The following is a 17,244-nucleotide window of genomic DNA, read 5'->3' on the forward strand; positions in this document are numbered from 1 at the left end:
GACTGTGACTAAAAGGTTCCGAACTTAACTACGTGAAAGTATAATATACAAATCATGCTTAACAGTTTCGAGTGTGGAATTCATTCCATGCTTACAGGCTGTATTTAAACCAAATACACAAGTAGGTAGCGTTTATCAGTAGGGAGTGACCAGGAAGACTTCACAATTGTTCTTCCACATCCAGCGTGTACTTTACCTTTTTGTGAATGAATTCTCGAATACCATTTTATCAGGCTGGAGACACCATTTCCGGATATGTCCAGATACACGTCGGAAACAATAACGAGTCTGGTTGCACACACCTCGTTTGGTTGTCCAATTACATAGTTCATAGTAATAATGTCCGTCATATACAAATACGTCATACCGTAATCAACCGTATCACTGTAATATGTAATAAAAATGTAATAATTCACTGCCACGAAAAATGGAGATGGACTACCCTCTCGTTTATTGCGCTGGGTCCCGTTGTACAAAACGGCCTTTGCGCTAAAGCTACTTTAAGTGTATGTTAAGGTATGGGAGTTACGGTCATCTTAGCGCTAAGATCGTTTTGTACAACGGCACCCTGACAAGGGTTATGATAAGGATTGGTAAGGGACAAAGGAAAGCGGAATCAACCTCATGTGTCGGATAAACACTTGCACTAACAATTCATGTCTCTTACAATATTTTACCCACTTGCGAAAAATCTCATGCATTCAAAAGAATGTATGTAACTACATTTGTACCTATTTACTCTTTACCTGTTTGAAAAAACGAGACGCATATCCATGTCAAGTGGAAGTCAATTGTCATTTAGTCATCCGGATCGATCAGAACACTATTAACCATTTAATGTATGCCAGAAAAAGCACAAAAGGACGCACAAACCAGGCCATAGTGTTCGCTTTCATTAGAGAACTGTTTTTCATGTAACTGGCATTGGCGTAAATATATGAACTGAAACGTAATCGATCTTAACCCAGTAATTTTGTTTATGTATTTCTCACCAAACTCAAACAGCACTAGAGCATACAGGCGAAATAACTTATTAAATACTAAATTCATTTCATGGTAAATAGTATGGATGTATTTTATGGATGTATAATTGTTTAGCCATATTTATTCAACCCGCACAAATCACTCTCAGTGTATGCAGACATGAGAAATTCATATATAGTACTATAAGTGTTTTGTCTTTTTAAAGAATATATTGGTATAAAGTGTATAAAATGGTAGAAAACCTTCAGACTCTTGAAAAGGTTCTTTTTCGTGTCGCGCTATGAACGTGTTTGCAAGCATGGATGTTTTGTTGTTGTCGCTGTGGTTGTTACCCTTCCAAAACAATACCTGTAAACATTGAATTTCGCAATGTGTCTGGATGAATTGAATAATTCTGCATACACGTGCAGGCTTATACACAGGTTAGTGTAACCTGTGTACACAAAGGGTGTCGGTAATTTCCCAAGCCCAGACGTCAACCGCCTAACCCCGTTGCCAAAAATACGCCAAAGAGACAAGGCACTGTGTGTTTGTGAGAGAGACGCGGAACGATGGTAGAAAATTTCCACTCACATGTGAATGGGCCATGGTTCTGTTTTTTTCTTTTGTCATCAATGCAGTGTTTTGCCGCACCGTGATATGTCGCAATGATTGTATATTAAACCAAGTATCCACAACCGTCCATCATAAACGAATGGATCATGTCTTGCCACGCAGCATTCCCAACCATCGGGAAACTGAAAACATTTACAATAACGTTAGATAATCCCGAGGGAGTGTACTCACCGTACGACGACGTCAAGGGTCATGTAAAGGTGGAATTGAAAGACAAAATGAAAATGAGAGGTAAGTTCTTGCATTATCACACATTTGGACAATTGCTAGAATAGTAAAAGACAATATGCCACCACATAGACGTTTCAGTGACAATTACGATATCACAAAATTTATTATGGGAACAGTTAATTGTTTAAAAAAATCCCCGTTTGTTTCCCCCTGTTTGAGGGGTGGGTGGTAAATCGATCAACATATCCACTCGTTTCCGAAACAGAACTCCGAACTTGGCGAACTTTTGCTGATTTAAATTCTTTTTCTATTATCTATGATTTGTTTGATTTGTTTTCATGACGACAAGTTGAACTTATACTTATGAGGAGGGTATTGCTCTTTCTGAAGCAGAAATCAAAACGTTGAATATTATTCAATGAAGCTAGCCAAATCTGACTTTTGGTGAATTCGTGCGTTTTGATGATCAGAGATAATGAAATATTTTGTCTTCTTTGAACTGAAGGTATCCAGTGGCAATGAACCAAAACTGGGGAACTAGTAACCAAGCAACATTTGCAATTTGCATACTTTTGTTGGTATGTGAATGCATGTTTGTGTGTGTGCGCGCTCTTGCGAGCTGAAGCCGAGCGAGTGAGAGAGTTAAAATTTAAACTCACATCGGCATTATTTTAGCCATATCGTGACTAGGAGAAATATATAAGATTTGACAAAATAAATATCTTTTGACAAAGGAGAGTAAAATAACTAGACTATCATAGATTAACACCTAAAACTAGCAATTTATCATAATATACTGGACAAAAATAGTTAGGGATATATGTAAATTTTGAAATTATGAATAATGATCTATTTATTCATTGACACACTGATGAAATATCAATAATAAAAATACCAATACACCTAACTTATTTTGTCCAGTATAAAACAATAATTAAACTTGCAACAATACAATATAAAAATGGGCGATAGATCGCCAACAACTGAAGGTAGATCACCATAGCTAGAGGCCATGGGGACGTACAGTACTTTTGCTACTCTTGCTGGATCTATACCATCCCTTCAGATGTTAGCGATTTTGAGCAAATTAGCCATGGATTAAAGGAACACATATACGATTTAAAAACATAGTACAAATAAATAGACTTTGAATGACGTGGGCTCACGTACCGCTGAAGCTGAAATTATCAGCCTTTTACAGTGTGTTACAATACAATTACAACTATTCGTGTTCTGGACACATTCCATGATGTGTTCTAGTTAATGTTAACTAATGCCTGGTTGGATGACCACTCACATGAAGTGTTAAATAGGGTTTGAGTTGTTGCTGATTTGATGAAGTTAGCCTAAAATGTTTTCTACAAATCGTATCTCTTCAAAAGCTACTTGACTTTTCTACTCACAAGACAGCAAGAGGGGCGTTGAGTCAGCCCAGTGGTTATAGCATTCGCAGGACCCGGGTTCGACCCTTTTCCTTTATGTCGAGCCCAGAAGTTGTTCAGTCGAGATAGACATTGTATGGTAGACATGTAGAGGGCATTTCCAAATTTAACTGATCAGTGAAAGAATTATGTCCTTCAAAATTCTCTATTTCTAGGTTTATCATATGTCAGCGTGTGGTTTTCTTGTTTTGGGGATATTTTTCAGGTGGACAATTTGCCTTTGTATGTGTTTGTGGCTGTTGACACCAGTAGGCCAGGATTTGCTCACGGTGTTTAGAACACCTGGTACCCTTGCAATTTGATTGTGATTGATAACAAAAGCGACAAAACCTTTTTCACATTCACAAGATTTGATACAACACACTTGATATGGATGTGCAACTTCTTTATCATTTACACACGACGTTTCTCGGCGAATACTTGACGAAAATGGGAAAAGAAATTGGGTGACTGATATTAGAGAGTTGTTGTACAAAACTGGTTATGGTTATGTGTGGTGTAATCACAATGTTCAGTTACATGCAAATTTTATCATATCATTTACACAAAGAATGAAAGATATCTATTTCCAGTCTTGGTCGGAATCACTACTTCTATCCGAAATTGTTTATACTATAAGCAATGGAAATCGCACCTACGTTTTGAAGACTATATAGCAAATATCGACGTAAAGAAGTTCCGTATACCTACCTCTCTCTCGTTTTCGTTGCTCTTCCCATGCATTATTTATTGAAACTGGCAGGTATACAGGTATACAGAGAGAAAAAACCCAGAATATGTCAATTATGTAATATGAATACTGTTAAGGATGAACTACATTTCCTTCTAATCTGTCCTGTTTATACGACTCTACGAACGATCTACCTGAAGCTATACTATTATAAGCATCCAAGTGTAAGAACATTAATTTCACTATTACATACATACATACATACATACATTTGTATAGCGCCGATATCCAGCTCAGCTCAGCTGCTCAAAGGCGCTTTGTTTTCCCCTCGTTCACTGGACGTCAATCTCAACGGCACATCGCATTGTCAATCTCAACTCCCTTGGGAGCATACAACTCTTGCAGAGACTAGGCGCACCGAGTTAACGGGGCATTCCCATCCTTACGAGGTACCCATTCACAGCTGGGTGGACTGGGACACATAGTCACAGTACTTTGTCCAAGTTTTACTGCACGTTGCTGTACCCGCAACTGGGTGTTTGCACGTATTCATGTGGCCACCATCTGGTCATATACCAACGGATTCGTGGGTTCTTTTAAGTGCACAGGGTTGTGTACTGTACACTAGGGGTTGTGACAACACTGAAAGAGTCTGCACACAAAGTTGACTCCAAGGTTTTTACACCCGGTCACAGGTGGGCTCGATCCCGTCACCTCACGCTCGCTGGATCACTAGCCTGGCGCTTTAGCCAGTTCGCCCACCGCGCCCCCAACAGATACTACCGCATCACTATTACAGAATCTGGCAATGTACATCTATTTCGCTATGAGATTAAGAAAAAGTATTTTTACAGAAAAGAATTTATAAATGTAAACTTTAAATGTACTACAGGCTTGTGGCCTTTTTAAGTACTGAAATAAAGATTGATTGATTGACTTGCCCCTTCATCATTCACCTGATGAAGGGGCAAGTATTAGCTCAGAAACGTCTTGTGTGAATAATAAAGAAGTTGCACTTCCATATCAACTGTGTTGTATTACCCTACCAACTTCTAGATGCCCATCAAACATCTGATCCACAAGATTTGAGTTAATCCCGACTATATCATGGGCACATATTCATTACTATCAAATAGGGAATCCAATGATGCCAGGTGTTGGCGAAAGGCTGAGTGTACCCTACCTCGATGGTAAAGATAGATCTGAAAATATAAATGACAGTGAAAAGCCGCTGTCCCATATTAGATTTGTTGTATGTATCCAATTGACATCATGCTAGACTATAGACCCCCATGGTGATCTACCTTCGGTTGTTGGCAATCTATAGCCTGTTTATATATTGTCTTGTCATGTATAGATACAATGTTAAAATTTAATTACTAGTTTTAAAATTTATGTCTGTGATAATCTAGCTGTTTTACTGTTGACAGGTTTTTATCTTTTACCTTTAAATTTGTAATTCTATCACTTGATTTAGTCACAATATGGCGGGGCGGTGGGGTAGCCTAGTGATTAAAGCGTTGGCTCGTCACGCCGAAGACCCGGGTTCGAATCCCCACATGGGTAAATGTGTGAAGCCCATTTCTGGTGTCCCTCGCCAGGATGTTGCTGGAATTATTGCTAAAAGCGGCGTAAAACCAAACTCAGTCAGTCAGTCACAATATGGCTGAAATACTGCCGATGTGACTTAAAACCTTAACGTACTCACTCACTAGATTATTGACACATATAGCTGGAATATTTCGTAAAACTAAACTCACTCACTCACTCACTAGATGATTGACCTACTTATCCAGATCAGACTTAGAGGGTATTTGAAATCTCCTTTACAATATATTGTATTTTTGTAATTATACAAATACGACTGAGTATAATATCAGATGATAATATTTGCTCTTGCCAGGCATCAGACTTCATTTCTACGGTGGCGCGGAAGTGGAATGGAAAGAGCTTAAGAAGGTGGGAGACCAAACCTACACGGAGTACTACAGAGCAAATGAAACCTACCTTAACTTTGAAATGGTTTTATTTGGTAAAGGTATGAAAGTCTGCTACACTTCACATTATTATCATTCAAATGTGTTACCTTTAATGCAGTCAGATAATGGCTTACCTGTGGTCATCACCTGCTGAATGATAAAAAATGAGGACTATTTTTATGGATATACAACTTCTTTATTCAAGCACTTGCTTGACAACGATATTAGAATCTATGTCGAAACGTCGCCTATACAGAGTAAAGAAGTTGTATATCCATAAAAATACTCCTCATTCTTCATCTACCCAACTTCTAGAATGCCAATCAAAGAAGTGCTGTATGATAGTATAATGAAATTGTGTGCAAAGATCCGGGACCCCGTTCCACAGAGCGATCGGAAAGTCCTGACTGTCGCAACTCTATGTTAAAGAATAGGAGTTGCGATCAACATAGTGCTACGATAACTTTGTGGGACAGACCCCGGATCAAGGCCATTGTATTCAAGAACTACTTCTCACACACCAGCAGCCATCAAGCCATATACATAGATGCATACCACTGTAGGGGTAGTTTGGTCGAGTTTGTTTGCTAATTGTTTGTTTGAGGTTGCATGGCAGAAGTTGTGCTGTGAGACGTCTGACAACAAACAAACACTTACAGTGTCATGCACGCCGTGTGATAGACCATGTCTCTGCGAAGGATAGGACATGCTTACCCTTTTCGCTAACAGCTCTTTCCATCGTTGATATTCAGTTCTGTTCATATAAGTTTCCCTGTTGTTCTTCCTTTCACTTGTACAACCACTTGTTTCGGGGGACAATCGAGAACGCACAAACAGAATATGAAACTGCGAATCAAATGTGCAGGTATTGTCTCAATAAGATGCAGTAATCAGATGTTTCTTGGTAAGAACCTCAGCATGTTCAGTTCAGCATATTTAGGAGAGGTTCAATAGAGATAAGAGGTGAAATTTAGTTTTCTTATATTGTGAGTGAGTTAGTTTTACGCCTCTTGAAGCAATATTCCAGCAATATCACGGCAGGGGACACCAGAAATGGGCTTCACACATTGTACCCACGTTGGGAAGCGAAGATCGTCAGCGTGACGAATGAACGCTTCAACCTCTTGGCTACCACACCGCCCCTTTACACATACAATGCTAACAACATAATGTAAGTGGGATTCTTGTACGGATATGTTAAACATGTCATGCATGTCATGTTATTGTTGTTACGGTTACACGTCGGAATATGTGGCCACTACATATTGTAAAGAGGTTACGTTAAAGCATCAGCGATATAGATAATAATATTCGTATTGACAAAATATCTGTGTACTTACGTATTTTTCATAAAAACGTCTGCCTGAAAACGAAAACACATCTCGACAAAAATACAGCTCTAGATTACACGTACAGCTTCCTGCAATAAAGCAGTCTAAATCTCAAAAGACTCAATATTTACCATTCACATTTTGTAGCGTCGGGACAAGGGGGAGACAACCCTACTCTACCCGCAGGAAGTTATACATATCCGTTCCGACACCGGCTGCCAGGACCTCTACCTTCCTCGTTTGAGAGTTATGCGGGGAAAATAAGGTACTGGATCAAAGGTACCATTGACAAGCCATGGAAGTTTAACCACACAACGAAAAAGGTTTTTACAGTTGCCGATAAACTCGACCTCAACGATCGCCCCGGAACGAGGGTAAGTGAGAGATACTCCGCAAAATTATTCCATTTCATTGTTAACGTAAACAACTTGAAGTAATGATCAAATACGGACCATGCAAGGATAATACACAGTTGTAAGATCCTTGATTGTTGTAAAAAAGAAGATTTGTTCATGTGTTTTCAGGGCATTATTGCAAATTATTTTGAATCGAATTAATTAACGAAATAGAAATGCAAGAATATTTGCATATTTATGATTGCAGAAAGCTTCACGAGGAGAAGACGAAATTAACCTATGTTGCTTGTGGTGCAAATCTGGGCCAATCAGCTGTAAGTTTGAACTTGACCGAAGTGGCTATGTTCCGGGGGAATCTATTCCTATCAAAGCGGAGATCATCAACCACAGTAACAGGAGGATGTGGAGGTCACGCGCAGAGCTACACATGGTATATAAGAGTAGTGTGGTATATAAGACATGTTTACTTTCAAAGTCAATTTACTTTTCAACTCAACAGTTCCTCTTGCTTGTGGTAGCTCAGGCAATAACAAACATCACACTGGGGTCAACATTGTGGGAGTGATGGTACTGGTAGAACACCTGGTGTTCAGGGATCCAATGATGTAACTTGTATCACTGTTCAGCCTTTTACTCTAACTGGAATCTGCATCAGCAGAGACCGCTTATTCTCTTGACGAGGTATTGGTGATTCTAAATATATTTTATATTGTAAAAGAATGAAAACATATAACGGTTGGCCATTTGCTTAAATTTAGGTACTTTTGTCATTTCAATGTAAGGAATCATGTTGTACAATCAGTTAGTATGCGCCCGTTTATAAAGTAGACGACAATCTGAGTGTGATAATTCATGTTTACATTTTGGCTCGTTTTAGACCGAGGCGCTTTATTCATTGATCCCATTTTCTCCAGGCCAATAGACTATGTTCTTTGTTCTAGCATGTCAGTTATCACGCAACCACTAAGTCAGTAACACATACCAAGAAAATAGGGGAAATATCCCACGGAGGAATTCTTCCTGGAGACTCGGATACATGGAATGGAGACCTTCTACCGATACCACCATTGCTGCCATCTGAACTAAGTGGATGTCGAATCATTGGAATTCAGTATTTTGTGAGGGTAATTGTTCTGGCATTTACGTAAAAGGTTTTTACTTACAAATCAGACGTATACGACATTTATAATTGTTTCTTATAGGAAATAATACATTTCTTGACGCCTTTTAGCTAAATAAACGTGCATTCAAATGGGCTGCTTGTTGTTAACAGTTTACCCGTCGGTGTGGCCAAAATATAAATTACCTTTATTTTTTTTATCTATGGACTACTGTTTGTTATGTTGCAGTTCTGTGTAGTTCCCGTTGGACCCGCATACCAGTTAGAGATACCGCTCAAAATAATCATCGGAACTATTCCACTCAGAGAATCTGTTCCTCCAAGGCAGGGTCCAAGCCAGTCGCACCTTCATCAGGAGAGAGCACAGGCTTTTGCTCCATCCACATCACAGCGTGAGTCTTCCTGTTTCTGTGATACTTCCTGAAATCTACAACCAGGTCCTTGGCAAATACACTAAACTTAACGTCGTATGTTGAAGACGAATCGTGACGTTTGTCGCTCTTACAACCCTAAAAAATACAGTATATTATAATAATAATCTGTAAACCGAGAGATCAAACTCAATGTCAGAAATTCGCTACATTGTTAAAGCAACCAAAAAGAGCTATTTTCACCTTCCTTTGCTTCGAAGAAGTGTTCAGTATCTTAGCCCACGTCGGATGCTCTTTATCAAAAGTCAGCTGACAGTAAGAAACAAAGATTACGGGCATCCCAGCATTTCCAGTCATCTTCTGTGTCATATGTTTTGTTCATTCAGATACATCGGTAGTTAACCCGTGAAGATAAGAGTCAGAATTGATCTTTAGTAACGCCTGCTTGCCGTAAGAGGCGACTAACAGGATCGGGTGGTCAGGCTCGCTGACTTGGTTGACACATGTCATCGGTTCCAATTTGGGTAGATCAATGCTCACTGGATTGTCTGATCCAGACTCGATTATTTAGAGACCGCCACCGTATAACTGGGACATTGCTGAGTACAGCTTTTACCAACAAACCAATCAGAAGACAAACATTGATAGTTAAGTCAATATATTTCCAACACTGAACCCATCTTCTTATTCGTTGTATTAACAAGAGATCCATGTCAGTTACAAGTATGTTTGAGCATGTTCTTTGTAAGTATAATCCATGTATTTTTCCTCGCCTGAAAAGTAATTTTTTAATGAATTGTCGTTTCAGCAACACCAACCTATGCCGAGAGTACGTTTGGCAAGGTGAACATAAAAGATGTGGACGACACTGAGTATACCAAAGGAGACACGGACTATGCTCCAATGTATGCTTACTACAACGAGGGATCAACAGCTGAGTCTGCAACTGGGGACAAAGAGACTTCAGCTCCTCCGCAGTAGATACATCATCATTGCCAGTAGCTGTAACAAAACTGCAGCATTCAGTCTCTCACCAGTAGATAACATATTTATTGCTAGTATAAGTAGTATCTGTAACAATGTGCACAGCTAAGATTTCAGCTACTTCTCAGTAGATGCATCTTCATCTAGATGCATAACTAGTATCTGTAACAATGTGCACAGCTAAGATTTCAGCTACTTCTCAGTAGATGCATCTTCATCTAGATGCATAACTAATATCTGTAACAATGTGATACTTCAGGCAAACCCACCAGTCGGTTTAGTGCTGAATAACGGACAGTTACATTATTTGTTTCAATCTTTGTGTTAATAAATGTTCGATTTTAGTTTCCCAATACCTCCTAAGATAGTAGTAATCATTATTGTGATTGAATTATTTTTAGTTATGCAGATTAAACTGATCGATTGTCTGATACTGGTAGAAAAAGGTTTTATTTTGTTCACTTTTTCTTTTTACACATAGCAGAAAGAGAGGTTATATACATAGAGAAAGAGAGGGTAACTCCACAAATAGTCACGGCATAATAATGTACTTAAGTCTTGATAAGTTGACAAGAATCCTTTGTATTTAGAGTATTTCAGTATCCACTGCGGGGACAAAAGCTGGTTAGGGGGCCACTTATAAAGTTTCGTCTGTGGTTTTCTGCGTCATAATTTATGGACTTAATCCACGTACAGGTTACTTTCCTTAGCAGAGCCCAATATAAAAACAAAACAGGAAGATTGCACTTCTTTGTTCTGTATCAATATATTTACATGAACCAATATACCCATATTAAAACTGTAATGATATTGCCATACGTATTTCCGATGTTCTCGAAATATAGAACAGCACAGGGTTGTCTGCGAAACGTTGTCATGATTATGACTTCACATATGAACTTGACCAAGATCATATATCGTAACCTGTACACGGATTAAGTCCACGATGCTCTCATGGAAACAGCAAAGGGCACCAAATCAGTTTAAACATTGACAAGTTTCAGTTGTAGAATATGATCTCAAAACGTTTCGATGTTATACTCCAAAACGAATGCTTTTTTTCAGTTTAAATCCGTCTTTCTTGCGCAGGAAAGTAACTCAAAACGTACCTGTTTAAGAAATTATAAAAAGAAAACAAATATCTGAAACATATAGAAAGTTTTTTAATATAAAATCAAATGATGTCCTAGTCTCCAAATGGGTTTGTTCAACAATCTTCAACATTCTGATGATGTGCATAATGGCGTCCATTGAAAAATCAGATATTAACATTGATCGTGATTAGAACATTGTTATTGTGAAGCTTTCGAGGGTTTTTAACGTTCGGAGCATTTTTTGAAATGTTAAAATTTGACTCATCACTGTCAAAATGATGTTCGATAAGATTTCATAAATTCCATGCACCTTATGATCCCATGAGTTTTCGGGTGAACAGATAAATTGCCTTTGCATGTGTTTGTTGCGCTCACCTTTTAAGCGAATGCCTTGTAGATATGCAAATACGGAGATATGCAAATATATAAATCATTGAGATATTGTGATATGGGCAACGTTACTCTCATGCTGCGAGGTAAGCAAACAGCAACTTCCAGACAATCATGAATTGGTCTTGTATATTTTCGAGACGCGATCTGGAACTTGATAGAATATAGGAATTTTGTGATACATGTATCTCCATTGTTTCCAAACTTTGAGGAAAGGCAAACGTAGCATTCATCAATTTATTTATCTGTTATCAGATTACCACTGATGATCACATAACTGACGAGGTACGACGACAAGGTAAACCTGGTCGGTGCGTAAAGGGAGATAACCTAGTATGTAAAACTGACACTAGAAGTGACTGAGACCGACATGAACCATACTTCGTTAGTTAGCTGCTGCATTATTACCCCCCGTCCATGAGTCCCTCCGTCCGTCCGTCCGTCCATGCGAGATGATGGGTACAGATTTTCTCAAAGATAGGGAAACCAAATTTGTTATATATTTTCAGGACATGAATTTCTTGATACAGTTCAAAAACGGAAACCGAATTTGTTACAGAAGTATGGCCCTTGTCATGCGCTTCTTGACTTTTTGCACTTTGTCCCCTATGGGAACAGATTTTCTCATGAATTTTTTTCAAAATAGGAACAGAACACTGTGGAGGGGGATACTGATGACCATGCCTATTGTTATATATGTCAATATGTATATGTATCGATGTTTTTTATGTTATTTTGATGTTTACTATTTAATGTATATTTTAAAATTCAAACATGTTTGTATGGAAGAACAATTTACATCTGATCAGAGGTCATGTATGGAGAAATAAAAAACTTGAACTATGGTCATTTGCCTTCCATCCTTCCATGCCACAGTCACCTAAAGTCTGTATATTTCATTTAGGAAAACAATATTGTGTGACCATCTATCTGTTTCTATCAGGAGAGAAACACGATTGAACACATCTTCAGTGAAGACTTTATTAAAAATAGGCTTGGTCTGTTGGCATTCAGCCCTGTGCATCTTACGAATCGCACGGTACTTAAGAGCAAAGGATCGCCCATGTAGCTCTGGCCTTCTGTTGAGAATTTGATAACCTTGACAAACAGTTGGTCTTCACGGTAATATATATAAGGGGCACGGAGAGAGTGAACTAAGATCGATATGACAGACGTCTCAGTGTTCACTACAATCTTGCTCCATCTACATCCAATATTGCTATGTGACTCTGAGAGGTGGGGTGCATAAGGAAATTGAAACTGTTCATCATTTTTTTTAGCATGTGAACAAATTTCAAATGGTGGACGCCAGACTCCCAATGCAGTAAAATACGGTGAATGTGGACGTCATCATCCGTACATAAATAGATATCGTAGAACTCTGAACTACCGATGTCTTTTAACGGCATTTAGAAGTTGTTATAGATCACCAAGATATCCCGAAACGTTGTGTGGAAAGAATAAAGAAGCTTAAATCCATAAAATATCTTGGTCATCTGAACTACTGATTAAAACTTTGAAAGATGCTTGCAGATTGCCTTGCATGAAAGGCTAAAGACATGTTGATGTACTTGAACAAATGTAGTTAACAACGAGGAGAGTTCTATGGATATACAACTTTAATATAATATGAGGGACGTTTCGGTGTCGCTATTAACACCTTTATCAAGCATGTGATGTACAATACTGAAGGCAAGGTTGTATATACATAGTAAAGATTGAACTGTATGTGATTGATGTTTGCACAATTAATGAGGTTGATGTACAAGGTTGGAGGATGTTTACACATGAGTGAGTGAGTGAGTATGGTTTTACGCCGCTTTTAGCAATATTCCAGCAATATCACGGCGGGGGACACCGGAAATGGGCTTCACACATTGTACCCATGTGGGGAATCGAACCCGGACCTTCGGCGTGACGGGCGAACGCTATGGACACTTGGCTACCCACCGCCCCTGTTTACACATGGAGGTATTTGTTACACAAACAGAATAGCCTATGGGTGGGGTGGGGTGGGGGTGGGCCGGGGTTATTGGGATGAAGCCAGTTATAAATCAGAAAGGAGAATAATGGGATTAAGATTGTTTGGTGATGAGTTGGTTGTAGGCAGTAGGGATTTAATAATCTTGGTCTGTGTGCATGGCTGGGTGGAGTCTCTTGATGTGAATGGCTTCAATGACTCCAACCCACCATGAACATCATACCAACTCCTAAATGCCACTCAAAGAAGTTAATTGTGGTTAAAATAAGTCTGTGTCGAATGTATGATTTTTTCCTCTTCCACATGCTATGGGGATTGTGCGGTTGTCTCAAAGAATAGGAGACAAAGTGAGTGAGAGTTAATATTTAACGTCAAATCGGCAATATTTCAGCCATATTTTGACGACAAAAAGTTATGTACTAAGAATAAACATATGTATACTTATTTAAAAACCTGCCAGCGTAGGACAGTATAACGACTAGAATATCACAATTCGATTAAAACTAGTTTGAGTTCAGTGTAAAATGTTAAATCATTTCAAAACAACACAATATAGATCACCAACAACTGAAGGTACATCACCATACTAGGGTGTAGGAGACAAAGAATAATTCCAATCACATTTTGTTGTAAATATTCTCTTCCAAGTATGGGACAGCACAATATGTAAGAGTTCAATACATATAATTTATTGCCCATATGGGAAGGAGAACACAGGGAAGTATTTTTCCTGTAGGTCCCTAGGGAGGTTACCCATTTTGTTGAATGTTGATTGGTTGCTTCAGAAAATGATTTCATTGGTTAAAAACAATATGCCGGAACTACTTCATTCATCTTTTCAATTCATTCATTGTACACTCACACTTTCCTGTACACGAAATTAAGAACATCACAGTACATCACTGTAAACTCTTGGAAATAACAGTTGAAGAAAAACAATACGTCTGATTGAAATCAAGTGAAGCTTAAGAACGTCAATGTTACTGGTGACGTCACACCTTGTGACGTCACGAACCATCCTTACTCTGTTGCCGATGTAAACAAACATGACATCTTTGCAATCTCCAATAAATGTGAATGACAAACTGAAGGTTGATGGCGGCCTATTGGGAAAATTTGTATATTTTTAGCGACTGAACACGTTCAATGTTTAGTTTGTTGTGAGGACTGAACAAGAGAGATGTAAGTTCCCAGGTTTCGCATCCGTGTTGTGCCTGACAGACCAACAACACACACACATTTGGTAAAATACGGTTTTGTTTGCAATTATTAATACACAGTTCAAGCATTCAATTACAGGATGCCCAGGGAGCACATATTTAAGAAACTATACCGTTAAGTTAGTTGAGAAAAACACGTTTCTAAGGGAGTATTTAGTCTCGCGTAATACACCCGTTTAAGATAGCGGTAATGCGATGACGCGCCGGGACATGGAGATTCTCCACATTGCGGATTTCCTTAGGGAGAAACTGCTGTTTTCATTTTAGCCGATTTTTTAGATCGAAAACTGATATGGGTAATAAAAACAATAACCAACTGGTGACGGGGAATGGCACATTATCTTTCCCCTCGTTATATTAAGTAGGTGATCCTCTCGCCAAGGCTCGAGAATTACGTAATTATTATAACTCGGGAGAGATACTCTGTCATTCCCCGTCATTCGTTAGTTATTGTCTGAATCTACAACAGTAAAACGTTTACTAGATTCTGACCAATGTATATTTTAACACGGATCAAAAGTGGATCGAAATAGTCTTGTAAAGCTGAGATCAGGATTGCTGAGATTGAAAATAAAAAATACCTGGATATGGCTTAGTTTGGATTTGTACCAGGGGGCATGTCCGACATCTGATACGGCTGCTGTTGTTTTAGTCGCAATATCATGGCCCCTCTGACATTGAAGTTTCTGTTTTATTCGCCATATCATGGCCCCTCTGACACTGAAGTTCCTGTTCTAGTCGTGATATCATGGCCCCTCTGATACTGAAGTTCCTGTTTTAGTCGTGATATCATGGCTCTTCTAACGCTGAAGTTCCTGTTTTAGTCTCGATACCATGGCCCTTTTGATACTGTAGATGCTGTTTTAGTCGCGATATCATGGCCCCTCTGAGACTAAAGTTCCTGTTTTAGTCACGATATCATGGCCCCTCTGATACTGTAGATGCTGTTTTAGTCGCGATATCATGGCCCCTCTCATACTGCAGATGCTGTTTTAGTCGCGATATCATGGCCCCTCTGATACTCTAGCTGCCCTTTTAGTCGCGATATCATGGTCTCTCTGATACTGAAGTTCCTGTTTTAGTCGCGATATCATGACCCCTCTGATACTGTAGATGCTGTTTTAGTCGCGATATCATGGCCCCTCTCATACTGCAGATGCTGTTTTAGTCGCGATATCATGGCCCCTCTCATACTGCAGATGCTGTTTTAGTCGCGATATCATGGCAATTCCAATACTGAAGTTCATGCTTTTGTCGTGATATCATGGCCCCTCTGATACTGGTGGGTCGTGTCAAGAAAAGAGTATATGAATTATGATTATGGTTTATGTAGATGTAACACTGCCAACTTGTTAGTAATATTATGACACCCAGCTGTTCCTTTTAGCAAAGTAGCAAGCATAGTTGTATGCTCATTGTATGCTATTGCACATATCAGTTCCGATATTAATAATGAAACATCCACAAGCAAGCGTTTTAGCATATCCACTGACCTGAGTTATCGATACTGATTTCAAGGAAACTTAAAATACACATTCGTTGCTATTGAGAAGACCTCAGTGGCTGAACAGGTATTGAGTTCAATGTGATCAGCAACATGTAAAGTTCGAATCCCCAGTAATAGTTAGTATTTAACAGTTCACGTGAAACCCCTTGCTGCCTTTTGGTTGGAAGTCCAAAGTGATACATGTCTAAGACGGTCATCACTTTACCTAAGCCCACGGAATTGATGTGATGCTGACACACCAAGGCGGGTCCTGGGCCTCCTTTCACAATGCACTAAGGTGATCGTAAGTCACTTAGGTAACTTTAGTGTAATGTTAAAGAATGGGAGTTAAGGTTAACCTTAGTAAACGTTGCTTTCGTGAAAGGAGCCCCTTGATTCCAAACCACAATATAGATTGCTAACACATCTGAGCAACACATCACTCAGCGAATTATGGCCCTTAGTAAGAATGAAATTTGAAAGGTGTGAGGCAGATGGATTCCAGCTCAATTTGGGACTGTGACGAAATGGTTCCGAACTAAACTACCAGATAGTATAATATACAAAACATCCTTAACAGTTTCGGGTGTGAAATTCTGTCCATGCTTACAGGCTGTATTTAAACCAAAAACACAAGCAGGCAGCGTATATCAGTAGGGAATGATCAGGAAGACTTCACAATAGTTCTGCCACATCCTGCATCTTCGATTCCCGTTTGTTAATGAATTTGCGTCTGGTTGCACACCTCGACAAGTTGTCCAAATGCATAGTTCATAGTGTTAATGCCCGTAATATACGTCATACCATAATCACACTTATCATCGTAATATGTAATAAATATGTATGATATACTAATAATTTACTTACACGAAAATTGGAGATGGATTACCCTCTCATTTATTGCGCTGGACTGGTTTTGATAAGGGTTGGTTGGGAAAAGGACAAGTGCTGGTATTGGCATACAACTTGCGATACAGTACATCACAATACTAAAATTTTCAGTCACAACCATATATTGCTAAAGCATTGTGCATTGAAGCTGTGAAACGA

At 38.9% G+C, this 17,244-nt stretch overlaps 1 protein-coding gene across 1 annotated transcript; it reads left to right on the forward strand.

Annotated features, from left to right (window-relative positions):
* Window positions 1–1,685: 1,685 nt before the first annotated feature.
* Window positions 1,686–10,020, forward strand: LOC124259274 (arrestin domain-containing protein 3-like). The gene is made up of 6 exons (XM_046693379.1): window positions 1,686–1,830; window positions 5,786–5,920; window positions 7,340–7,566; window positions 7,796–7,978; window positions 8,898–9,060; window positions 9,848–10,020. The coding sequence occupies exons 1-6, from the start codon at window positions 1,686–1,688 to the stop codon at window positions 10,018–10,020; spliced, it is 1,026 nt and encodes a 341-aa protein (XP_046549335.1).
* The last annotated feature ends 7,224 nt before the right edge of the window (window positions 10,021–17,244 follow it).

This window comes from Haliotis rubra, unplaced genomic scaffold (genome assembly GCF_003918875.1).
Source record: "Haliotis rubra isolate DU_JTF1 unplaced genomic scaffold, ASM391887v1 Scf716, whole genome shotgun sequence".
NCBI classification, from domain to species: domain Eukaryota; kingdom Metazoa; phylum Mollusca; class Gastropoda; order Lepetellida; family Haliotidae; genus Haliotis; species Haliotis rubra.

Bases quoted from the DNA above. Each gene is read 5' to 3' on its own strand.
- LOC124259274 (XM_046693379.1), top strand. From the start codon at position 1,686: ATGTCTTGCCACGCAGCATTCCCAACCATCGGGAAACTGAAAACATTT. The intron at 7,567-7,795 runs GTAAGTGAGAGA...TTATGATTGCAG, and splicing joins ACGATCGCCCCGGAACGAGG to AAAGCTTCACGAGGAGAAGA. The intron at 9,061-9,847 runs GTGAGTCTTCCT...TTGTCGTTTCAG, and splicing joins TGCTCCATCCACATCACAGC to CAACACCAACCTATGCCGAG.